This window comes from Ornithorhynchus anatinus, chromosome 8, assembly GCF_004115215.2.
Source record: "Ornithorhynchus anatinus isolate Pmale09 chromosome 8, mOrnAna1.pri.v4, whole genome shotgun sequence".
In the NCBI taxonomy this organism is placed as follows: Eukaryota; Metazoa; Chordata; class Mammalia; order Monotremata; family Ornithorhynchidae; genus Ornithorhynchus; species Ornithorhynchus anatinus.
In genome coordinates this window covers 50574001-50599443 of record NC_041735.1, presented here as the reverse complement: position 1 = coordinate 50599443, position 25443 = coordinate 50574001, and the positions used below count along the sequence as shown (strand labels likewise).

The following is a 25443-nucleotide window of genomic DNA, read 5'->3' as shown; positions in this document are numbered from 1 at the left end:
TAAATGAAGTGTAGTTTCCTGTAAGAAATAATGTATTTCTCAAGACCAAAAAAGTTGACCAAGGTTTTAAAAAGCAACATACACAATAGTTATATGGTTAAATCGCCAAGTAAATATATATTAAGAATGAGTGATTAAATTTATTGTGCAAATATGCACATACCATTATACTGTGCATATGTGTATACAGTGCTTACTTTATTTACTCACATAATTGCCCTATCCTGATTTTTGAGGAGGAAATAAAAGATTTTTTTTGTACCACAGAATTTAAAACAGTGGTAGCCTTATGAGCCAAGGCAAGAGGAGAAACAAGAGGGTGAGACTGATAAAAACAGTTGTGGGAGTTAATTAAATTTGCTGCCTGGGACAGGGGAGGAGGAGCAGAAGGGTGAGAACAAGGACAAGGAGGAGTGGTTAATTCATTGGGTAGCTGTTATTTAAAGCATTTGGGAGAGTGCAATAGAAGATCTGTCTTCAAATCCTGTCAATTCTACCTTCATATCATTGCTAAAATCTGCCCTTTCCTCTCCATCCAAACTGCTACCATGCTGATCCAAGCACTTATCCTTTCCCGCCTTGACTACTGCATCTGCCTACTCGTTGACCTCCTGGCCTCCTGTCTTTCCCCACTCCAATCCATAAACGTCACTCTGGGGCACGAATCATTTATCAACAAAAAAGGTGAGTTCACGCCCCACTCCTCAGATGTCTCTAATGGTTGCCCAACCACCTCTGCATCAAACAGAAACTCCTTACCGTTGGCTTTAAGGCACTCAATCAGCTTGCCCCACCCTAGAGAAGCAGTGTGGCTCAGTGGAAAGAGCCCGGGATTGGGAGTCAGAGGCCATGGGTTCGAATCCCGGCTCTGCCACTTGTGAGCTGTGTGACTGTGGGCAAGTCACTCAACTCTGTGCCTCAGCTACCTCATCTGTAAAATGGAGATTAAGACTGTGAGCCTCAGGTGGGACAACCTGATTATCCTGTATCTGCCCCAGCGCTTAGAACAGTGCTCTGCACATAGTAAGTGCTTAACAAATACCAACCTTATTACCTTACCTCACTCTTCTCCTACTATAGCCCAGCCCACATACTCCACTCCTCTAACAGCAACTTACTCACTGTGCTCCGATCTCATCCGTCTTTCTGCTAACCCCTTTCCCACATCCACACCCTAGCCTGAAACTCCATCCCCCTCCATACATGCCAGGCCACCACCCTCCACCTTTAAATCATTACTACGATCACATCTCCTCCAAGAGGCCGTCTCCTCCAAGAGGTATTGCCCAATTAAGCCGTCTTTTCCCTCTCCTTTCTGCATTGTCTGTGCACTTCCACCTGTGACCTCTGGACATTTGATATTCACCCCACCCTCAACCCCGCAGCACTTATGTACATATCTTTAAATTATATATTATACTTTATTTTTCAAATTCATTTTAATGTCTGCCTCTCTCTAGACGTAAACTCATTTTGGGCAAGGAACATGTCTTCTAATTCTGTTGTTTTATACTCTCCCAAGCACTTAGTACAGTGCTCTGCAGATAATAAGTGCTCAATAATACGATTGATTAATTGAAGAGCTACAGTTTTAAATGCCATTTTACCTTCTCCTTTCGATCTGCTTTCTTTCCTCTTACTGCTAGACATAAGTCTTTTGTGACCCATGTAATATCCCTACCTTGTTATAAAAATTATACACAAAACTGGGCCAATCGTACAAGTAAATATGGGTAATTTTCAAAATGATTTCCTTCACATCCTGTTAAGCATAAAGGCACTTTGTGCTCCCGCAGTAGAGATGTCATTATCTGCGCTAAATTGAAATGGGTTGTATTCTCCATGTAAGTCAGTTCAAGAACTTCAAGGGGAGGCTAAGGAGAAAGCTTAAATCAAGATAAACTTTGTTGCATTATATGAAAAGGGGGGGTATTCTAAGTAACACTGTCATTGAAATTCAGAAGTATTATCAGAAAAGAGGCTTTCATAGGGATGGCTCTGATATGAAAGGTGATCTCAAATCCAGGCTAAAAAGTCCAGGTCACCTTGCTGTTATCTAGCTGCCCATTCTCTTTGTCTCTGTCCTTCACCCTCCCCTTCTCCGCCTTTCCCCTTTTTCCTCCTCCTCCTTCCCCCATTCCCCACCAAAGCCTCTTAGCTGGGATGTGAGTCTTTAGGGTATTGACCGAACCTACCTGGGGGATAACTACTGCTTTCCTCTCTCCCAGTACCTCTTTTTCTTTCATTAGGGCTCTATGCCAGGAACAGCTTTCTTCATTTTACCAAGAGCACCAAATAGAACCCCTGAAACTTCTGGGGCAAGGCAAATTATCAAAATGTTCAGCCCTTAGGCAACTAAGGCACAGAGTCCAAAATGTGAAGGGCATATTAATTTCAGGTAAGCTCTCCAAAGCCAAAGAATAAATTTAGGAAATTTTTGACTGAACAGGAGGTTTGAATTGCAGCTCATTGTGGCAGGGAATGTGTCTGTTTATTTCTGTATTGTACTCTCTCAAGCATTTAGTACAGTGCTCTGCACACATTAAGCACTTAGATATGATTGAATGAATGAATGAATTGCAGCAAGAAGGAGTTCAATTGGATTTTGAGAGTGGGCTCCTTTACTATAAGGGTGAGAAAACTGTGCAACAGGCTACCAAGAAAGGCTGTTGACATTCCATTCCCCTAGACGTTTTTTCCTCCCTCTTAAAGACAACCTCTTGTGGTTGATTTAGCCATTCATCTCCTTGGGGGCAGGGGAATGGATCAAATCACTTCCAGCTTTCTGATTTGTTTTCCCCTCTTCAATTTAAAACAGTTGAGCTTGATCTGTATAATTAATTTGGCAAGGGAAACTAGGGATTTTTTTTGCATCCTTTGCTTTTTATTTTATTCTGATTTGTATCTGTGGAGTGATAAAGGACAGTTTTGGAACTGGTAGTAATTACTGTGATGCCCTTGACTTTCTGATTTAAATTGTCTTTTCAAGTGCTGGAAATCAACATAAGCCCAGCTGCTGCCTTCACCTTAAAACTGGGACAGAGAAGCGATGGTTCAGAGCAGTGAACTTGATAGACAGTGAATTTAGCTTTCCATTCTAAAAGCAGAATTAGGTGGCCAGCAGTAGTTGGTTTGGCTTTTGGATTATCAATCAATCAGTGGTATTCACTGAGCACTTATTGTGTGCAGAGTACTGTACTAACCCCTCGGTCGAGTACATTAATAATAATAATAATAATGTTGGTATTTGTTGAGCGCTTACTATGTGCAGAGCACTGTTCTAAGCGCTGGGGTAGACATAGGGGAATCAGGTTGTCCCACGTGGGGCTCACAGTCTTAATCCCCATTTTACAGATGAGGGAACTGAGGCACAGAGAAGTTAAGTGACTTGCCCACAGTCACACAGCTGACAAGTGGCAGAGCTGGGATTCGAACTCATGAGCCCTGACTCCAAAGCCCATGCTCTTTCCACTGCGCCACGCTGCTTGGTAGACACAATTCCTGCCCACAGAACCTTATGGGCTAGAGGGAGAGGCAAACATTAAAATAAATTACAGATTAAGGGAAATGACAATGTATGGTTAAGGAACACAGATGCTGTGGGGCTGGTTTTGGGATGAATATCAAGGTTCTTTAAGGGGTACAGATCTGAGTGCGATGCAGAGGGGAGGGTGAATAGGAGAAATGGGGGCTTAGTTAAGAAAAGCCTCTTAGGCTTTGAAGGTGGAAAGAATGACGTTCTGTCATATGGCGAAGGGGAAGGGAGTTCCAAGGAAGCTGGAAGATATGGGCAATGGGTCATTGGCGGGAAAGATGAGATCGAGGTACAGAATAAGGTTGGCAGTAGAGGAGCGAAGTGGGCAGGCTGGGTTGTAGTAGGAGAGCAGTGAGGTGTAAGATAGGAAGGGGCGAGTTGATTTAAGTGTGTTGAATCCAATAGTAAGGAGTTTCTATTTGATACGGAAGTGGGTGGGCAAACACCGGTGGTTGTTGAGGACTTGGGGAGTTATGGACTGAACTTTTTTTTTTCGATAAAAACAATCTGAGCAGCAGAGTAAAGTGTGGATTGGAGTGGGGAGAGACAAGAGGCAAGCAGGTTAGTAAGAAGGCTGATGCAGAGTAAAGGCTGGGTATGACAAAATAGATCACAACGGTAGTTGGATAGAGAGGAAAGGGCAGATTCTAGAGATGCTGTGATCATGCTCTCTTGAAATGTTCATCTGTTTTTATTTTAAGCCCTGCTTAGAATATAGTGGCTGGGGGAGTGAATTTAAAAAAATAGAAATTGGGATCCTATTTAATGTCAGTTTCTCAGGGGTGTTCAAATTGAGAAATTTCAAAAGTTTTAATTATGGCCTTGCATTTGCCACATGGCTCTATTTGAGCAAACAGTAGTGGGGGAAATGGGAAATTCTGCCAAACAGAGCAAACACAGATAATGGAAGCAAAAATGGAATGTTTCTTTGACAAGGTGAGGTATAGTACAAGATATTCAGGGAAAGATAACGTATCATCCAGGTTTGAGGGCAAAGGCGTTGGAGAGAAATAGGGTTTGGCTCCTGTGTCTTATACTTTAGCTTGCTCTGAAATCCAGCCCTCCCCTCTCTGCCCTCTGCCTGGGCAGTAATGAGCATGTCTAATGAGCCTCTCTTCCAGCAGTCCCTTATGTAATACACTTTTTTTATTTTTTGCCATACCATATTCTCTTCCTCCTCCTTTAATACAAAGCTCAAGGCCAGACTCCTTCAGGAAGCTTTTGCCAATTAATTCAAATTATTCTCCAATTCCCAGGACATTGTAATCTATTCCTCTTCCTCCAACCATTTTAGTAATTACTGTAATTATTTTTTGTACATGTTTATGTTGATTACATGTTGGTTTATCCTGTCTACCCATTGTAGATGGTGAAGCAGGGACCAGGTCTGTCTATTCTTTCACGTTCTCCAAGCATCTAGTACCGTGTTCTGAACCTAACAACAATAATAATAATAGTAATTATAATTGTGGTATTTGTGAAGTTCTTACTCTGTGCCAAGCACTATACAATCCTCTCGGGAAAATTCAAGAAAATCAAGTCAGCCACAGTCTCACAATGGGGCTCACAGTCTAAGTAGGGAGGACAGGTATTTAATCCCCATTTTACAGATGAGGTAACTGAGACAGAGGGAAGTTAAATGAATTGCCCAAGGTCACCCAATAGTTAAGTGGCAGTGTCAGGATTAGAACCCAGGTCCTTTGGATTCTCAGGCCCATGTTCTTTCCACTAGCCCACTGGGTGCTTACTTAATCCTTGTATCCTAGCTGGCTTATTTATTGTTACAGTATGCCAGGACCTATGAACCCAATGAACCATTCAATCTGCACTTATGTTTTTAGAAAATCTGAGAAATAGACCATATAAATGGCCTAAGTCAAGGGAAATCCTGCAATGAAACACCAGACATACCATGAATCCTTGAAGATTTCCCAGTGGATCAATAGAGATGGGATATGTTTTAGCCAGGGAACCTACTGAAGGTGGGCTCAATCTAAAGCCTGTACTTAAAAGTGGAATGGTGCTCCTTTTTGAAGCCATTTTTAGGGAGCAAACAGTCTGTTATTGTTGGACAAGTGTCCGGGAGGAGATTAATTCTTATCATGTAAACATGTATGCATTTAACATTAAAATTCTCTTCATTTCCCTCTGTCTCTTCAAAATTGTCCACTTACAGGCCAGAGAATGCCCTTGTGAATTCCTTTAATTTTAATGAATGAACTAATCAATCACTGGTATTTATTGAGCACTTATTATTTGCAGAGTACTATACTAAGTGCTTGGGAGAGTGCAGTACAACAGAAAAGAATTAGCAGACATGTTCCCTCCCATAACTAGTTTACAGTCTAGACGGAAGAGTGAATGAGGGGTCGGTGGCGAGATCAAGGCACAGGGAGAAGGTTAGCATTAAAGGAGCAAAGTGTGTGGGCTCGGTTGTAGTAGGAGAGTAGCAAGGTGAGGTAGGAGGGGGCAAAGTGACAGAGTACTTTAAAGACAATGGTGAGAATTTCTTCTTTTCTGAAGTCATGACAGTTGATGGAAATCCAGGTTTCAAACATGCCACTTAGGAACAGAGCCATCATCCCCTCTCCCCAAACCTCACTTCTTTACTATGTCTTTCCCATGTCTTCTCATGTTTTTAGCTCCTGGGACACAAGGATTAAGTAAGTACCCAGTGGCCTAGTGGAAAGAACACGGGCCTGAAAGTCCAGAGGACCTGGCTGTAGGAAGATTCACTGTGGGCAGAGAACTTTTCTGTCAACTCTCTTGTATTATACTCTCCCAAGTGCTTAGAACAGTGTTCTTCACACAGTAAGTGCTCAATAAATATGACTGAATGACAGGAAGGCAGGCACTGCCACCCACTAGAGAGCACCATCCATTTGATCATGACTTAAAGCAACAATGCCCTGCTTAGCTGTTCGAGTTCTTTTCAGAAACCTAGCATGTTCTGGCTTACCCTTGTGGCAAACTAGGGCTGAGTAGATCTCATGAATCAGAGAATTCCCCCAATTCATGTCACCCCATAGAACAGTTAGTGCTGATCACTTTCTAGATTGAGGGTGATCCACAGGTGTTTCTGCAGGCGGCATTAGTCCTGGAGGTTGGATGGATGCCCACAGGTGCTGGAAGTTCTGTTTTCTGGGTACAAATGACAAAATCCTTACTCTTTGGGAACCCCCATTCTGAAGTACAACCCAAAGTTCAGAGGAGCTGTAGACTCTGACAGTAATTTTTGATTGACTCCTAATTGGGCCAGAAGTTGAAATAGAATTTTTTTGGTTCGAGATTAATCGAATTCCAGTTCTTGTGTGCATACTTCCAGGATTTCGAAAAAAAACAAAGAACCCCAAGTACAATATTGATGAACATTACTGCTACACAGAACAAGAGAGAATAGCTGATAAGGGTTCACATCAAAGATGCGGAAGAATGTTTTTTAATGAAGCATATAAGAAAGATTTCACAATTCTTTTTACAGAAACCTTTCCGTAAATGGATTAGTTAATGCCCTAAATATCTTGTGGGTTGGTAGCAAATCATTCATATCTGATTTCTTTCTTGAAATACAGTCTTCAATGCAAGTTACTGAAGCATAAGTAGTGGACTTTGTTTATTGGATCCCGTAAGATGATGATAGTATTTCTGTGGTATCTAGAGTACTTTGACGAATGTGGATTCTTAGTATGAACAAGAGGAAGGTTTTTCTCTTCAACCTAAAACTTGAGGAAACATGCTAAAGGTAATGACCATAAGACACTAAAGGCCTTGTTATCAGAAATGTGTTTATTGAGCTTTAGGAAATTAAAATGACTTCTTAAATTGGTCTTTCTCGTAATTACACAGGAAATCTCAAAAATTTTACACTGAAATGGAAGCTGTTTATGTTTCAGGTGTTTATCAATTGTGGTTGATGTGAGTTAGCGGAGGGGTGATTTTATTCCACTCGGGCACAACTGTGATTGTGGTAATACTGTCTGGGAAGACCTCTTGGAGGAGGCTCGCATCTCCTCCTGCCTCCGGGACGTCTCCACCTGGATGTCGGCCCACCACCTAAAACTCAACATGAGCAAGACTGAGCTCCTCATCTTCCCTCCCAAGCCCGGTCCGCTCCCAGACTTCTCCGTCACCGTGGATGGCACGACCATCCTTCCCGTCCCGCAGGCCCGCAATCTCGGTGTCATCCTTGACTCGTCCCTCTCGTTCACCCCACACATCCTATCCGTTACCAAGACCTGCCGGTTTCACCTCTACAATATCGCCAAGATCCGCCCTTTCCTCTCCACCCAAACGGCTACCTTACTATCACGGGCTCTCGTTATATCCCGGCTAGACTACTGTGTCAGCCTTCTCTCTGACCTCCCTTCCTCCTCTCTCGCCCCGCTCCGGTCTATTCTTCACTCCGCTGCCCGGCTCATCTTCCTGCAGAAACGATCTGGGCATGTCACTCCCCTTCTTAAACAACTCCAGTGGTTGCCTATCGACCTCCGCTCCAAACAAAAACTCCTCACTCTAGGCTTCGAGGCTCTCCATCACCTTGCCCCTTCCTACCTCTCCTCCCTTCTCTCTTTCTACCGCCCACCCCGCACGCTCCGCTCCTCCGCCGCCCACCTCCTCGCCGTCCCTCGGTCTCGCCTATCCCGCCGTCGACCCCTGGGTCACGTCCTCCCGCGGTCCCGGAACGCCCTCCCTCCTCACCTCCGCCAAACTGATTCTCTTTCCCTCTTCAAAACCTTACTTAAAAATCACCTCCTCCAAGAGGCGTTCCCAGACTGAGCTCCTCTTCCCCCTCTACTCCCTCTGCCATCCCCCCTTTACCTCTCCGCAGCTAAAGCCTCATTTTCCCCTTTTCCCTCTGCTCCTCCACCTCTCCCTTCCCATCCCCACAGCACTGTACTCGTCCGCTCAACTGTATATATTTTCGTTACCCTATTTATTTTGTTAATGAATTGTACATCGCCTCGATTCTATTTAGTTGCCATTGTTTTTACGAGATGTTCTTCCCCTTGACGCTGTTTAGTGCCATTGTTCTTGTCTGTCCGTCTCCCCCGATTAGACTGTAAGCCCATCAAACGGCAGGGACTGTCTCTATCTGTTGCCGACTTGTTCATCCCAAGCGCTTAGTACAGTGCTCTGCACATAGTAAGCGCTCAATAAATACTATTGAATGAATGAATAATACTGCTATGATCATTTTTTACTTCAAAGCATTCAGTCACTCAATTAGAATAATTGCTAAATGAACTTGGGATTAAAGGGGATGAGGTTAAGATGGTTTTTATAACTAAAGAAGTTAATGGAAGAGAACATGAAATGAAGCATATACTAAAAATCATGACTTTCTGGTTTTCCCTTTTTGTTGTTGTTGCTATGTCAACCTGAGACACGGAGAAATCATTTGAGAAGAAACTGAGTCCATGAGGTGATTGTAGTTAACTCAGCCTGATGATTAATGTGAGCCAAGTCAACTCTTTCAATTCCAAAACACAAGTCTTATTTAAATGTTGTCTCATCATCGCAACTTGTATGCCACTGAAATTACCACATGAATTGCGGCAATACCCAGTTGCAGTCTTCCAGAACCACACCTTAAGGAAAACTTGCTTCAGTACACATTGTATCCACCTCCACAAATATGCATAATAGCTTTTTTTTCTGACATTGCATTGTGCTGAGTTCACACAGACTCATGTTGTCAGAACAGCATTCTCTAATATGGCTGTCATGTCCCAGCCAAAAAGCTCAGTAAAAATGTCCACTCAGGCCATAGTGAGTGTTATTTTAATAACAAAATCAAAAAATACCCTTTTTCTCTATTATTTCTTTTAGGTGTGTAACTTAAGAAACACATTTGCCATTTTGGGTCTTTGCTTTCATATCTCTGTCATTTAGAAATCAGTACATTTATTCCCTCTGGGGAAACAGGTAATTAAATGAACTTACATTTTGGCACTATAAATTAATTTCCTTTAAGCAAAATGCTGCCTAATATGGTACTCAACTTCCCTTTTGCCTTTGGGATCAATTTGTATTTGTTATCTAACGTATTGTTTAGCCTGTACTTTCTTTGTTTGGATATACTTAAGGGCAGTAGGGAAGAAGTGCAGATTAAGATGTGGTTTCCATTGGAATAGTCGATTCCGTCTTTAAAGAGGGTATATATTTTGCTGTTGGAAGTCTTTTCAGAAGTCGTGATAGTTGCTAGAAATCAATTTTCAGTAGGGTTTTGAACATTTCACTTAGAAACAGAACTATCATCCTCTCTCCCCAAACCTCCCTTCTTTAAAGTAGTCTTTCCTTATCCTCTCACATTCTTATTTAAAGACTTGATGAGGGACTGCTTAGAAACCAGGGCAGTTTTACGTTATTTCCAAAGTCTGAATGAAATTATCCAAAAGTATACTATATTTCTGTAGTACCCTAGAGTCCTCAAATTGAAAAAAAATCCTCCTGGACTGCTGTTGATACCAAGCCAGGAATACAAGCATTATAAGAATCGAAAGGCTAGGAAATCATCATACTTTGTACTTATGCACTAAGCAAATAATAATAATTATGGTATTTGTTGAATGCTTACTATCTTCCAGGCACTGTTCTAAGCCCTGGGGTAGATACAAGCAAATTGGGTTGGGCACAGTCCCTGTTCCACATGGTGCTCACAGTCTCAATCATTTTACAAATCAGAGAACTGAAGCAGAGAGAAGTGAAGTGACTTGTCCAAAGTCACACAGCAGACAAGTGGCAGAGCTGGGGTTAGAACCCATGACTTTCTGACTCCCAGGCCCGTGCTCCTTCCACAGTGCTATGCTGCCTAAATGAGTTTAAAATTGAATAATTCAACCTATAAATTCAAGTTGAATTTGCTTATTTCCTAATTTGGGAGACAGCACACTCTAATGGAAAGAGCATGGGCCTGGGAGTCAAGAGACCTGGGTTCTGGTTCCAGTTCTGCCACTTGCTTGCTTTGTGACCCTGGGCCAGTCACTCAGGCTTCTCTGTATCTTATTTCCTCATCCTTAAAACAAGTGTTAAATGCCTGTTCTCTCTCCCTCTTAGACTGTGAGTCTCGGGTGGGACAGAGAGGGTGCCCAATTTGATTATATTGCACCTACCCCACTTCTTATCACAATGCTCGGCCTGTAGTTGGTGATTAAATGTCATCATTATTATAGGGAGCAGTCTGTTAGCCTAGGGTGGCATATCGATTGTAATATCTCTAGAGTATTTCCTAGGTTTCCTATTCATCTCTTAATGTAGTAGAGTTCTAGGAATGAGAAAAAGTGGGGAGATTTTAGCCTTAATCCCCCTGTTGTTCGTAAACTATCTTACTGAGTTAAGGATTGTTAATCTCAATGCCACTGGCGAAAGCATTTTGGTTCGGATTAATGGGATGTGAGTTAGCATGACAGCCTTTATTTCATGATTACACTGTCAGAGAGCCACAGAGGAGTGGTTTGGCTTCTGGGAATTATCTGATTAGATAATACAGACTAAAGCCTTTCAGGCAGGGAAGATTTTATTAATGATGGATTCTCCCTGGTTTCCTTGAGGTGATTCTCTGCTATGCTTTCGATATTCAGCAGCAATCTCAAATGCTGGGGACTTTATCTTCACTAGCAATTCGATTATTCAGCTATAGGTAGCATTTTGCTCCAAACATGACTCCTTTTTTATGTTTCGATTTACTTAGCAGATCTGCCGAGTAAACTGATGGTTTTACTTAACCTTCCTGTGTGGGTTCACTGTTGATCATAGTAGTTCATAGATTAGGGGCCCAAGCATCCATCACCTCAGACCTCAACTCTCTCCAAATGAGGATACAAAAACCACTTAAAAGCCACTAAAGAAACTCTTGCTTCCCAAAGGCTGCCTGAGGTTAGGCTCTATATTAAGAATTCTTGTGTTTCAGCTAATAGGCTCTCAGTTTTAAGTCCAAGAAAACTTGATGGTCTAGGTTTGAGATGTCTGAAAGTTGATGAGCTTTCATCTACTGCTACATTAAAAAAGAAATTAAAAGTCTGGATGGGAAAGTTGGGTTTTCAAGTCCAAAGTAAACTTCTGATGAAGGTGTGAAAAATGTGTTTGTGTGTGAGCTCTCCTAAGAGGAGGGAAGGGATTGGGCCCCAACTTTCCTAGAATTTTGGGGGGTTCACTTCTAGCTGGATTTCAGTATTTTGCCCAGTTCACTGAATATGAATTTCCCGAAATGCTGTAAAGGGCGTGGTAGTATGTGGCAGAAACCTCTCCCTGGCTGGGGGAAGAAATATGAAAAGCGAAAAAGCATTTGGAAAGCAGGAAACTGCTCTCCCATGTGGGGCCTGATGTTTAGCTTTTGACACCTGTTGCTTGTTTTAGAGCACTCCATCCTTTCGAAGCCGAAGCCTCACTTTGCTTCCTCCTGGAACACCCAATTCTGCATCTCCCAGTAGCCAGAGACATCTAAATCCCGGGGCCCCCAGTGTTGTCACCATTACGCATCATAAATCACCTGCAGCCGCCCGGAAAGTGAAGAATCAGTGTGCCGGTCAACTCCATGAAGTCAGAGAGGTAGGCTACGTTTTTATACCAACGGTGGTCTTTCTTGATACTTAGTGCTGGAGATGTTGGACTGGACTGTAAGATCATTCATTCAGTCATATTTACTGAGTGTTTACTGTGTGCAGAGCACTGTACTAAGTGCTTGGAAAATACAATTTGGCAACAAATAGAGGCAATCCCTACCCAAAAATGGACTCACAGTCTAGAAGCGGGAAGGCAGACAACAAAACAACAAGATGGTTGTGGGCAGGGAATGTGTCTTCCAACTCTGTTACATTGTACTCGAGCTCAGTACAGGGCTCTGCACACAGTAAGTGCTCAATAAATATGATTGATTAGTTGATTAGGTCCTCTCATAATTGTTTGTCTTCCTTAAATGTGTCAGGTTTTGATTCTAGAGGACAGTGGTGCCCAGCAAAGAGCAGTCAGATCACAATTAGATCCTGATAGTTTTTCCATCTGAAATTAGCGGAAGGATCCTCTTTCTCTTAATAACTTTAAAACAGGAAATGTCATGGTTGTTTAAATCATAGCCTCAAAGAAAGACCCAGAGAAAAGTCAAGTAGAAATAAGAGAGAAAATAAAAGTGGATATACAAGTTTGGGTCACATACAGAAGTCACCCCCCTGGGATTTTAGAGAAGTTTATCTGGAAATGTCCTTGGAGCTTAGTGAAGCACCTGATCTGAATTCATAGTAAAGAAAGACTGTCTTCCCTTTCTAGTCTTTGCCTTGGCATCAGACAGAAACTCTTTGCCCTCAACTTTTAAAGTACTCAATCTGCTCACCCCCTCCTACTTCACCTCACTGGTTTCTTCACCTCACTGGTTTCCTACTACAATTCAGCCTGCATACTTTGCTCCTCTAGCAATAGCTTGCTCACTGTGCCCTGATCTCTTCTCTCTCATCTCCAACCCCTTTTCAGCATCCTCCCTTTGGCCTGGAACTCCCTTCCCCTCCACATACACCAGTCCATCACTTTCCCCACTTTCAGTGGCTTATTAAAATCACCTCAAAGGTGTCTTCCCCAAATCCCTCATCCTTCTTTGTTGCCTATGCACTTGGATCTATACCCTTTAAGCACATGATATTCACCTAGTCCCCAGCATTTATGAACATAACCATAATTTATTTTTATATTAATATCTGTTTCCCCCCAGGCTATAAGCTTGCTGTGGGCAGGGAATGTGTCTTCTAGTGCTGTACTGTACTCTCCCAAGTGCTTAGGACAGTGTTCTGTACACAGTAAATGCTCAGTAAATACCATTGATTGAAAACGATTGGGATTTGTAACAACAAATTGCTATGGAGTAGATCAGGGTGGCCTAGTGGAAACAGCATGTACCTGGGAGCCAATGGACTTGGGTTCTAATCTAGGCTCAGCTACGCTCTGTGACCCTGGTCACTTAACTTCTCGGTGTTTGTTTCCTCATTTGTAAAATGGGGATTCGGTACCAGTTTCCCCTCTTTGTCCGACCTGATTATCTTGTATCTACCCCATGGCTTAGAACAGTGCTTGGAACATAATAAGCGTTTAAAAATATTATGTTCCTCTTAATGTATTACAGTGAAAAATTTGACTCCTTTTGCACCGTGGTACCTCACATACTTTTGACTGTTCTCTTTATCCGCCTAATCAGGGATACCTGTGAGTCTGTCTTGGCAGAATTATCATCTTGACAGAATTTTCTGGCTTCTTTATAATAGACTGGAACTATAAACCCTACTGAGACCTATATACTAATATTGCTTGTTCTCTCTCTTAAATAATAATAATAATGATGATGATGATCGTGTTTAAGTTCTTATTGTGTGCCAAGTACTGTTCTAAGCACTGGGGGAGATACAAGGTTATCAGGTTTTCTCACGTGGGGAATCATAGTCTTAATCCCCATTTTACAGATGAGGTAACTGAGGCACAGAGAAGTTAAGTGACTTGCCTAAAGTCACACAGCTGACAAGTTGTGGAGCTGGAATTTGAACCCACCCCCTCTGACTCCCAAGCCAGTGTTCTTTCCATTAAGCCATGCTTCTTCTTAGATCTTTATAGACCTATGAATGCACATAGAATGAACATAGATATAGATGCATATACATATGGAGTTTTATATGCAAGTGCGTGGGAAAATATGAGTACAAACTGTATAGTTTCTATTTCCGTTTTGCTCAGCATTAAAACTTGTTAGAGCTTTCTTTGTAAAGAGATCACTTTTTTCCAAACTGTGGATTTTTTTGATCAAATACAGCAATCTCATTTTGGAGATACTCTTTGGTCGTATAATGTGCCACTTAGAATACAGCATTTTATTTGTTTCCAAATAATTTTGACCCACCCTAAAAGGATACATTGAAATTTCACATTGTTCTGTGCATCCCTTGTGTTTAAAACTAAGGATTTAAAAAAAATCAAATCAGATATCCTGCCTTGAATGACGGCAGTACACCGTGCAGTGCAAAAACAATAAGATGCAGCCTATTCATGAGGGCAATGACCTAAATAAGTGCAGCTCATAGCTTCTCGTTGACGTACTTTGGCTTGACATTCAGAAGCATCTTGTTCAGGTTTAACCGAGAATAATCTAGCAAACAAGCATACTCTAGTGTATTCTCTCTTTTCACTCTTTCTAACTGAAAAATCAAAATAAGTGCATCAAAATTTCCAATGCAGCTGACCTTAAATAGAAGTCCAATTTGTCTCCTGCACTTTCCTCTAGAGGAAACATCTAGCTCTGATTGATCCCCGACATGAATTAGTGGCTTCCTTTGCCGGAAAAATTCACTTTAGATTAACTTTCTAAAAAGCCCCTGCAGTAAAGATGTGCCTGGGTGTTCTGAGCTCATAGCAAGACTGTATTTCTTAACCCTTCCCTGCCTCTTCCTAACTCTCCTCCCCAGACCCCACCTCCAAATTTGCTTTAAAAACCTCCATCCTTACTCAGAGCAGAGTTCCCCATAGACAGCTACTCTGTGGGGCCTCCCCTGCCACATGTGCAGCTTGCTTGTAAGAAATAGTATTAGTAATCCTGAGTCTGCCACTTGTCCGCTGTGTGACCTTGGGTAGGTCACTTCACTTTTCAGTTACCTCATCTGAAAAATGGGGATTAATCCTGTGAGCCCCTTGAGGGACAGGGACTGTGTCCAACCCTATTTGCTTGTATCCATCTCAACACCCCTTACTAGGCTGCAAGCTCGTTGTGGGCAGGGAATGTGTGTTTATTGCTGCCGCGTAGTCTCCCAAGCGCTTAGTACAGTGCTTGAAACACAGTAAGCCCTCAAATATTATTGAATGAATGAATCAACATAGTAAGAGCTTAACAAATCCCACCATTATTACAGTGCTAAGTGTTTAGTGTGGTGTTCTGCGCACAGTGACTACACAGTCAATACCATAGATTGATTAAGGGGAATAGAATAGGAATTGCATGCAAGGGAAGTAGCGTGGCTCAGTGGAAAGAGCCCGGGCTTGGGAGTCAGAGGTCATGGGTTTGAATCCCGCCTCTGCCACTTGTCAGCTGTGTGACTGTGGGCAAGTCACTTCACTTCTCTGGGCCTCAGTTCCCTCATCTGGAAAATGGGGATGAAGACTAAGCCCCATGGGGAGCAACCTGATGACCTTCTATCTCCCCCAGAGCTTAGAACAGTGCTCGGCACATAGTAAGAGCTTAACAAATACCAACATTATTATTATTAACCCAGCCCGCAATGTGCTACCACATCCGTCAGGTTAGAGCTTCTCTGTAGCTCCTGATCAGGCGTAGATGATACCATGGCAGACGTTTGGCAGTTCTACAGGGGATGGCAGATGAATGCTGGTGATGCAGTAGAAACTGTCAGGTTGAATTTTATTGGCAGTTTTTAGAACTGTATATACCTGTATTCCTGCCACTGAAGCAGAACATTCTAAAGCACAAAGAGAATTTCTCATTCCATTGGATAGAATCACACCTTTTAAATGTAGAGTTTCTACCAAAAACTTGATGGATCATGCTAATAGTTGATCTTCCTTGAGGTCTATTGGTAATACTGTTGCACTTGGTGATTTAGGTGCAATCCAAGGTTTATCAACTTGGCCAGATCTCTTGTGTGAATGGTTATTAAACCAGTAGAAATAGCCAGAACTGAATTAACTACTTATCATCTCGTGCTATAGTAGCATGACACCTATAATAGATGATTAAATTGCCTTTTAAATACCAGGATGCCTGGGGTTGCTTTCATAAATGTTGAAAAGCAGCAGAAAATTTCTGTGGTCCCAATCTCTGTCGTTCTGGTAGAATAAATATTTTAGGGTAGCAGGCTTTTCATTTTGAATACACATAGCTTTGAGAGGGCAGTAAACCCGCACCTTGGACACCAGCGAAGGGGGCAAAAAGCACCTGGCCATGGGGTCAGTGAGATTGCATAAATCCCCCAACTGGGCCTTGGGCAGACTAGGTTGAGTACAATTCCTAGCTTGTCCATTGAAACTCTGTTGGGTTTTGAGCTCAAGTTAGGGAGTAGAGAAGTGAACAGCCCCCCTAGACTCTGAGCCCCTCTTCATTCTGGGGCCAAGGAGGGGATCCAGTGGCTCACATCTGGCTAAACCAGAAGTGTTAAACAATGGTATTTATTGTTTACTGTGTGCAGAGCACTGTACTAAGCACTTGGGAGAGTACAATAAAACAGAGTTGGTACATACGTTCCCTGCCCCCAGTGAGTTTACAGTTTAGAGACAGTAATTCTTGTTTCTGTTATGTGCTTACTAAGTTCTGGGGTTGGTACAAGATTATCAGATCCCATATGGGGCTGACAGTTTAAGTAGGAGAGAGAAGAGGTATTGAATCCCTTATTTGCAGATGAGGGAACTGAGGCACAGGAAACTTAACTGGCTTGCCCAGGGACACACAGCAGGTACGTGTCCGAGTCGGCATTAGAACCCAGGTCCGCTGTCTACCAGACCTGTGCTCTTTCAACTAGGCCATGCTGCTTCGTGTTTAGGCTTATGTGTAAAGCACTGCACCGAATGCTGGGGAAAAAACACAGATGAGAAGCAGCATGGCCTATTCAAAAGAGCATAGGTCTGGGAGTCAGAGAACCTGGGTTTTAATTCCGACTTGTTCACCCATCTGCTGTGGGACTTTAGGCAAGACACTTAACTTCTCTGTGCCTCAGTTACTTCATCTGGAAAATGGAGATTAAATCGTACTCCCTTCTACTTAGATTGTGAGTCCCGTGTGGTACAAGGTCTGTGTCCAACCCAATTACCTTGTATCTAACCCAGCACCTAGAACATTACTTGGCACAGAGTAAGCACTTAACAAATACTATTATTATTGTTATTATTTCTGTCATTCAGTGTCCCTGGCTCACAATCTAAGACTAAGGGGAAGAGGCTTTGTAATGTTTGTCTCCTCCACTAGAGTATAAACTCACTGTAGGCAGAGAACGTGTCTGCTAATTCTATTGTACTATACACTCCCAAGTGCTTATTACAGTGCTCTGTACAGAGTAAGCTCTCAATAAATACCATTGATTGAGTAGACATATAAAGAAGTGAAACAATAGACAATCTTTCGTCAGTCAATCATTCAAATGTAATTTTTTTGGAGCACTTATTGTGTGCAGAACACTGTACTAAGCGCTTGGGAGAGTACAGTATAACAGACCCCATTGTCAGGTCCTGATTGTGTGTACAAGCTTCTACTAGAGGCATTACTGAGGTCAAGGAACTGAAGGGGATTTAAGAACTTTTTTCTGGCAGTGCCTCCTGTCTGGGAACTATATTTCCCAGGATCATCTGGGACTGAGAACCAATCAGCAAGTCAGGAGAGCTGTTTAGTTCAAGAGAATTCAGCTTTGGCTGATGACAGTTGAGTGGCACTTTGCTAAAATATTTAGACTTGGAAAGCCTCAGCCCATCTCCAAACCAGGTATTCAAAATGAATATGAGAAATGGGGAATCTGGCCAGGAGCTGAACGGAAATATACCCTGAGAACTTTGAAGAATTAGACAACTCTGATTACCCACACCTGCTAATCAATTATATTTTAATTGGGGGTGCACTGGAAAAGAATGCAAGGATGTAAAGTTTTATTGAAAAGCAGGACTAATTCCTGTCAAATTTGGTTTATTCATTCATTCAATAGTATTTATTGAGCGCTTACAATGTGCAGAGCACTGTACTAGGCATTTGGAATGTACACTTTGGCAACAGATAGAGACAATCCCTGCCCAGTAATGGGCTCACAGTCTAAACGGGGGAGAAGTTTAGAGTATTGGTTAGAGTACTGTTTAGCAGAAACATAGACTTTGCAAGGTAGAAGCAAGTGGGTTGTAGGCTTCTTGCTAGTGGTTCCTCATATATTGGATGATTCATTTAAAGCCCATTTAAAATAATTTAATATTGCTTTAAATAGACCCCTGTTTGCACATGGGTGTATAATCTGTATTCATAGGTATGATCTTGTAAAAACTAACAAAATGTGTTTGGATTCAGTTGCAAAAGCTTTTGGTAAGTATAATAATACCACAGTGAGAAACACTATTTTATATAGAAGTATTGTTACCAATGGGACCTATGTATTATAAATACTTTAAGAACTGTAGCTCATGAACTTTCTGTGGAAGAAGAAAGATGAAAAGGAAAATAATTATAGTTTGTCAGTAAGATCATCTCCTCCTATTACCTTCTTTCCTCTCCTTCCTTCTCTCCCCCTTCCCTTTCCCTCTCCCCTTCCTTTCTTCCTTCCCTCTCCTCTCCCCTTCCTCCCTTTCATTCGCTCCCTCTTCCTCCAGTCCCTCCCTTCCCCCCTTCCTTCCCTCTCTCCTCCCTTCCCCCTGCCCCCTTGCACTTCTCTCCTTTTTCCATCATTTTCATTCTGTTAGTAAGAGCCTACTATCATCATTTTTTTTGAGGCCAGCTAAGATCTTCAGATTATAGTGGGATGAAAATGTATTTTGTGGGTGAAATTTCACCCTTTCTCTGTCTATATTCCCCAGTTGACTGTTTTGTATTGGCTCTTAACTAAGCCCCTCTCTGCTTGCCTATTCTAGCTGCCCAAACTTCCCTGTGGAAGGCTTCTCCAGAGTAGATGTGAAACACTTACTCTTATTAGTCTCCTCTTCAAAGAGGTGGGGAGGGAGAGAGTAGAATTCCAATCACTTCGATCACTGTAAAGGCTTCCTGCTGGGTAGATATGATCCCTCAAGGAATCTGTCAGGCAAAGATTGCTCTTGAATTTGGGAAGATCAGAAATGCCATTTGTCAGAGCTTTCTGGTTGATAAATTGCTGGATGTAGCTAAGAGTTTGTTTAACTTTACTTCCGATAATGTATATCCCTTTATAAAAAAAAAAAGCAGTTTCCCTTTCTTTCCTCATTCAGCGAATATGAGTGAACAGGTTCCTTCAAAGTGTCATTTCCACTCATGCTTTAATCCTCAGCCTCTAAACCATTATTCTCACATCTAATTTTATCCAGACACATTCTCAAACTGAGAGATGGAATTGAAGCGTGCTGCATTGAATAACAATACTTTCCCACCCAGATTCCATTTTTGCCTCTTCTTGTTCAAGGAATCAATGCTATTATAAGTTTTTGAAAAGCAGTTATTTGCTAAACTTGATTTCATTTTGGGAAGAATGCCTTGTCTTGTGTAACAGCATATCAATTTTTGGATTACAGTGGAAGTCTTGGGTGTTTAAAAAAAAGACACATTTTCAATCTTGACCTTAAAATTAAACAGAAACATGTTTTCCTCTCCTTTTGAATGTAAACAAGATGTACTTAGAACTTTAATATATTGTATTTACAAAATTATTTAAAACCTGCTAGGCAAATCATTTTTGAATGGTAGAACTGTAGGGAAAGATTTCAGCCCAACCATAAAACTAAATCACAAAATCACTAGCGGTGTAAGAAAGAAGTATCTGAGATGAAAGCTCTGTATTGACCAGTTGTCTTCTCTGCCCATATTTTGTTTATGGTATTTGTTAAGCACTTACTGTATGTCAAACACTGTTCTAAGTGCTGGGGTAAGTACAAGTTAATTAGGTTGGACACAGTCCCAGTCCTGTATGGGGCTCGCAGTCTAAGTAGGAGGGAAAACAGGTTGAGGGACCCGAGGCACAGAGAAGTTAAGTGAGTTGCCCAAGGCCACACAGTAAGCAATTGGCAGAGCCAGGATTAAAACCCAGGTCCTCTGATTCCTCGGCCTGTGCTCTTTCCACTAGATCAGGCTGGGAATATTGTCTCACTTCACCCATTACTCCCCAGTTTGCATTCTCTGTGCCTTCCAAGAACATGGTATCTTGCTCTTGACCCTCTCACCTCTGTCTCCTTTCTCATTCTCTTCCCCTCCCGTGGAACTCCCTCTCCCCTATAAATCCTCAGGCCACAGCCCTCCTCACTTGCACAGCCATTCTGAAATTCTATGTTCTCCAGGAAGTCTCTCCTGCTTAATTCTGTATATTTACATCAGAAAATATATAATCCCCTTCCTTATATAATGATAAATAGTTCAGTGGTAGATATTGGTCTGAGTGTGTGTCTTATCATGTTTCTGATATAACCAAATCTATCCTTGCTGTTCCTCCTGCTTCTGCTATTTATAAGCTATTTGTGTCTACATGTTCCCCCTACTAAATTGTATGTTCCTCAAGGGTTAGGACTGTGCCCTTTTCTTCTCTTGTACTCTCTGCACACGATGTGCTCTCTCTCTCACCTGCACATGAGGTAAGAGAGATAATTTGTATTTATCGAGTGCTTACTATGTGCAGAGCATTGTACTAAGCACTTGGGAGAGTAAAGTACTGCAGAGTTCATGACATGTTCTCCACATAAAATTCATGGCAATCATACTTGGTTAAGATGGCTTTCAATTAAGCATATTTAAAATCAATTTATAGGCCTACTCAGAAGTGATAGCTGCATTTGAAACTGCATAAACCATACATCAATGGGTAGTATGAGGCTGATTATCCATGATTCACAGTCTAGAAGAGGGCTCTGGAATTACTAGTCTCCTACCTTTTGGGAAAGGTTACTGATACCAGACTCAACGAAGGTGTGGCTCTTCATGTGGGGAAGAAGGAACAGATCTAGAAAATGCACCAGAAGGAAAAACAACAGGACTTAGTGGCAGATATAAAGATGGCAAGGAACCATAAAATGACACTAACTTTTCTGGATTCTGGGAAAGGGAGGAGGATGGTGGAATCACCCAGGATGTCATGGGTTTGGGAGGGAAAATGAGAAGTTTTCTTTTAGCCATGTTGCAACTCAACTACACAATTGTCATGTTTTCTGTTTTTTTTCAACTGCAAGTTCCTAGTAGATCTCTCTAACAACTTTCAGTCACTTCCCTGTCAGATAAACAGTGGCATATTTGGAAGAAAGGTGAGGACTGACAATAATGCCTCATAGTCCCAAACTTTGATCATCATCAGTAGTGTTTATTGAGCACTTACTCTGAACAAAGCACTGTACTAAATACTTGGGAGCATGCAATAGAGTTATTTTTTTTTAATGTATTCCATTCACCTGAATCAATACAGCTTCAGTATGTGTGAGAGTGCCATTAGTTCTCGGGGTGGTTAAAACCTCAAGGAGGCTTGGAGTTGTTTTTATAAATCTGGAAGGAGATAAAAGCATAAAAAAGTGGTGTAGTAAACCCTCTTCTTTTGTTGCATTATAGAATAATTTCCTTTTGAGGGTGGAAGGTGCCTCTATAAACCATGAGCAGCTTTTAAATAATACCTCAAGCTTGGTTTTGTGGAGCCAAAACCCCAGGGCCAAATCCTTGGTGGGTTGGGACAATATAAATCATTAGGCAGTATAATGCTCCCTCAGGGTGGAGTTTACTCATTTGGATTAAAGTCTAAATCTCCCTCATGGTGCAGAGAAGAAAAAGTGAGATCCCTGATCATTAAAACAACCCAAACGAATTGCAAATCAGAGTTCTGGTAGCTTCAGAATTTGAAGTCTTATTAAAAATTGAGTAGTCATAGAAATAGTGCTTTAAAAAATAGTAAACTTCAGAGGGAATTAGTGTGACATAGACTTGGGAGTCACAGGACCTGGGTTCTAATCCTGGCTCCACCATTTTCTTGCTATGTGACTTGGATAAACCACTTCACTTCTCTGTTCCTCGGGTTCCTCAACTGTAAGATGGGGATTCAAACCTGCTCTCCCTCCTACTTAGACTGTGAGCCCCATGCGGCACAGGAACTCTGACCCGATTAACTTGTGTCTACTCCCTTGCTTAAAACAATGTTTGACACATAGCATTGATCAAATGCCATTAAAAAAGGATAAAAAAGGTGCTGTTCTCCAGTGTTTAATGGGGGTAACCCTAGTAATAATAGTATTTATTGAATGCATATTGGGTGTACCAACCACTTGGGAAAGTACAGCAGGAGCAGAGACCCATTCTCTTCCCCAGAGGAGTCTACATGCTAATGGAGGGGGAGAGGGGAAAGCAGCAGACATAAAAGTGTGAACGTGCAGTGGTCAATGAATGTGATTATATGTATAAATATACGTGTATAAGCACGTGCAGTAAGTGGGGATAAATGCCAGAGCCAAACTGTAGATTCTGAAGAGTCTTCCTTGAAAATGGTGACTTGCCAAATTTAGGAAAATAATTTGGACATGGCCAGGGAATCTGTTCTCCTCTCAGAATTGCACCTGGAGAGTTTCCAGGACACTACCAGTCTTGGCTATGGGAGGGAGAGTCAAGCAGAGGCCTAACCATTCCATTCCTAGCTTGGGCAGTGGCTAGCAAGTGGAAAGCAATCTGCTAAAAATCAAAACTCACCTGTGCTGGGCAGCAACAACAGGGGAGACAGTCGAGGGCGGAGACTCAAGTTTACTGTGCAGAAGGCAATGGTAAACCCCTTCCGTATTTTGACCAAGAAAACTCTATGGAAACACTACCAGAATGATTGCAAATGGAGGTGGGGCGTACTGGGAGAGATACGTCCATGGAATCATTAGGGATCTGAGACGACTCTACAGCATAAGACAAGGGAATCTGTGGCGATGTTCTAATGGGATAGAGGGGAAAAAACTGTCCCTGCCTTGCAGCATTTATAATCTAATGCATCAGCTTGCAAATGCACCTGTAGTATTTGGGGAGATAACATGTGTTCTTTTAGTGTTCTTTTTGCTCCGGTTTCCAATAATCCTGAATTCAAATGACTCCTGTAATTGGTCCTGTCCCATTGTCCCCAGCCAAGAACTACTGGGAAGAGTCTGTTCCATTTCCTTGTTTTTGTGAGAGGTGTTTTTATGCTATGGGCTGGGGAAGGGAAAACAAAGTGGATTCAGCTTCACTGTTCATTAATATTAATATTGCTGATAATAATAGTATTATGTACTTGTATGCCAAGTCTTTTGCTAAGGACTGGGGTAAATGATCCTTTAATTTCTAGTCCTAGGTGTTCTAGTTCTTTACCATCATTGTTGGCATGTCAGAAGAGGTGCCAGTGTGTAAGTCTTGATTTTCTACTGTGCCTTCCTTGGCTAGAAGGGGAATTGGTTTCTTGGCACATTCACTAGTTCGACTACTCTGTGACACATAATTTTAAATATGGAGTTTATTCACCTGGTTCTGGGACCTAGCTGAATCAGATTGTATGGTCAGTTTATTCAGAGGTCCCACCTGATATGTTTTCTTCAAGTCTTCAGTCTATGCCGCTTTACCTAGAAAATGATCATATTGGCACCTTTACTGGAATATCGAAGACTGTGTCTGCATAGTTTTCCTGTGGTAAATTCTAGGCAGTGCAGTTAAGGGGCTTGAAGTGGCATATTCATAGGACTGTTTTTTACTGGTGGCTGAATCAGGAAGTGTGAGATGAAGGTAACATACCCTGTTTCACACTCACTGTATATTTAGTTATGTTGATTCCACCCTCTAGACTGTGAGCTCATTGTGGGCAGGGATTGTCTCTCTCTATTGCTGTATTGTACTTTCCCAAGCACTTAGTAAAGTGCTCTGTACACAGTAAGTGCTCAATAAATACAATTGAATGAACGAATGAATGTTGATCAAACTGGCTAACTTCAGAGCCCCATTATTTGGAGTTTCCCATCTAGTTTTGATCCCAGCACATTAGATTCATCTATTTTGTGAATTATAAAGGAAATCATATACAAAATTTAACAAAGGTCAGTGAGAAAACCTTTACTTCTCCTAGCAGCAGACCTATGGCCTTATAAAAGGCTAGGTTCCTTCCATTTAACATGTTGCCCTGAGAAGTGTGATGATGCATAAAGCAGATCCAATTCTTAAGTGGGTAGGTGGAAATTTTTCGCAGAGGTGAAGCTATACTTTAATTTTACAGACTGAATTAAATAAAAGAGAAAGCATGGTCTGCATTTTAGGAAATCTTAGATAGGGAACACTAAATGAACAGGAGCCTCTGGTAGTGCCTTTGTAGGTCAAACCCAACTGCAGGTTGAAAATCTCTCATGGAATCTGTATTTGATGGCACCATTGATATGTGACTTGTTAGCCAGCTGAAATCAGTGAATCTGGTATTTTGTTTCAATAAATTTGATAATTGATTGATTTATTGTAATTTAGTATGGAGTCTGTGCCATGAGAATGCATCCTGGAGTGTACTCTCCACTGACTGAAAGTTCACACTGTGGACAGATGTTGCCCCGAGGGACAGGTGACACGGCATTTTCCCCTTCATCCTGTTGCCAAGCGGTGCAGCAGCTACTCCTGAGGATGATGATGTAGTGGATAGAACAATGGCCCGGGAGTCATAAGGTCACGGGTTCTAATCCCAGCTCTGTCGCTTGTCTTCTGTGTATCCTCGAGCAAGCCAATTCACTTCTCTGTGCCTCAGTTACCTCATCTGTAAAATGGGGATTGAGACTGTGCCCAATCTGACTTGCTGGTATCCAGCCCAGCACTTAGAACAGTGCCTGGCAAATAGTAGGTGCTTAACAAATACCCATAATTAGTAATTATTACTTACTATGAGATGGAAAAGCCTAAAATGCTAGTGTGCCATAATGGGTAGAGCACAGGCCTGGGAGTCAGGAGGACCTAGGTTCTAATCCCAGCTCTTCCACTTATCTACTGTATGACCTTGGGCAAGTCACTTAACTTCTCTGGATCTCAGTTACCTCATCTGGAAAACAGAGATTAAGATTGTGAGCCCCATGTGGGACATGGACTGTGTCCAACCTGATTACTCTCTATCTACCCCACTGCTTAGAACAGTGTCTGGCACATACGTGTTTAACTACTACCTTTGAAAGGAAAAAAAAGATATACTCCCAAGCGCTTAATACGGGGCTCTGCACATAATAAGTGCTCAGTAAATATGACTGATGGTTTGATCTGCTGACACCAGCATTTCTGGGTAGCCTCA

At 41.9% G+C, this 25443-nt stretch overlaps 1 protein-coding gene and 1 non-coding gene across 5 annotated transcripts in view; both read left to right on the top strand.

The window, feature by feature from the left end:
- The window catches only part of OSBPL10 (oxysterol binding protein like 10), a 211179-nt gene that overhangs the window by 73909 nt on the left and 111827 nt on the right, over positions 1-25443 (top strand). For 2 of the 4 annotated variants that reach the window (XM_029070744.2, XM_029070746.2), the window contains exon 4: positions 11891-12082. The exons of the other annotated variants lie outside the window; for them this stretch is intronic. In XM_029070744.2, the coding sequence (XP_028926577.1) occupies positions 11891-12082 (192 nt within the window). The remainder of the gene's footprint in view (positions 1-11890; positions 12083-25443) is intronic. 4 annotated transcript variants of the gene reach the window in all.
- LOC114813986 lies at positions 22721-22858 on the top strand. Its single transcript, XR_003761730.1, has one exon. It is a non-coding gene; the product is annotated as a small nucleolar RNA SNORA7 (small nucleolar RNA).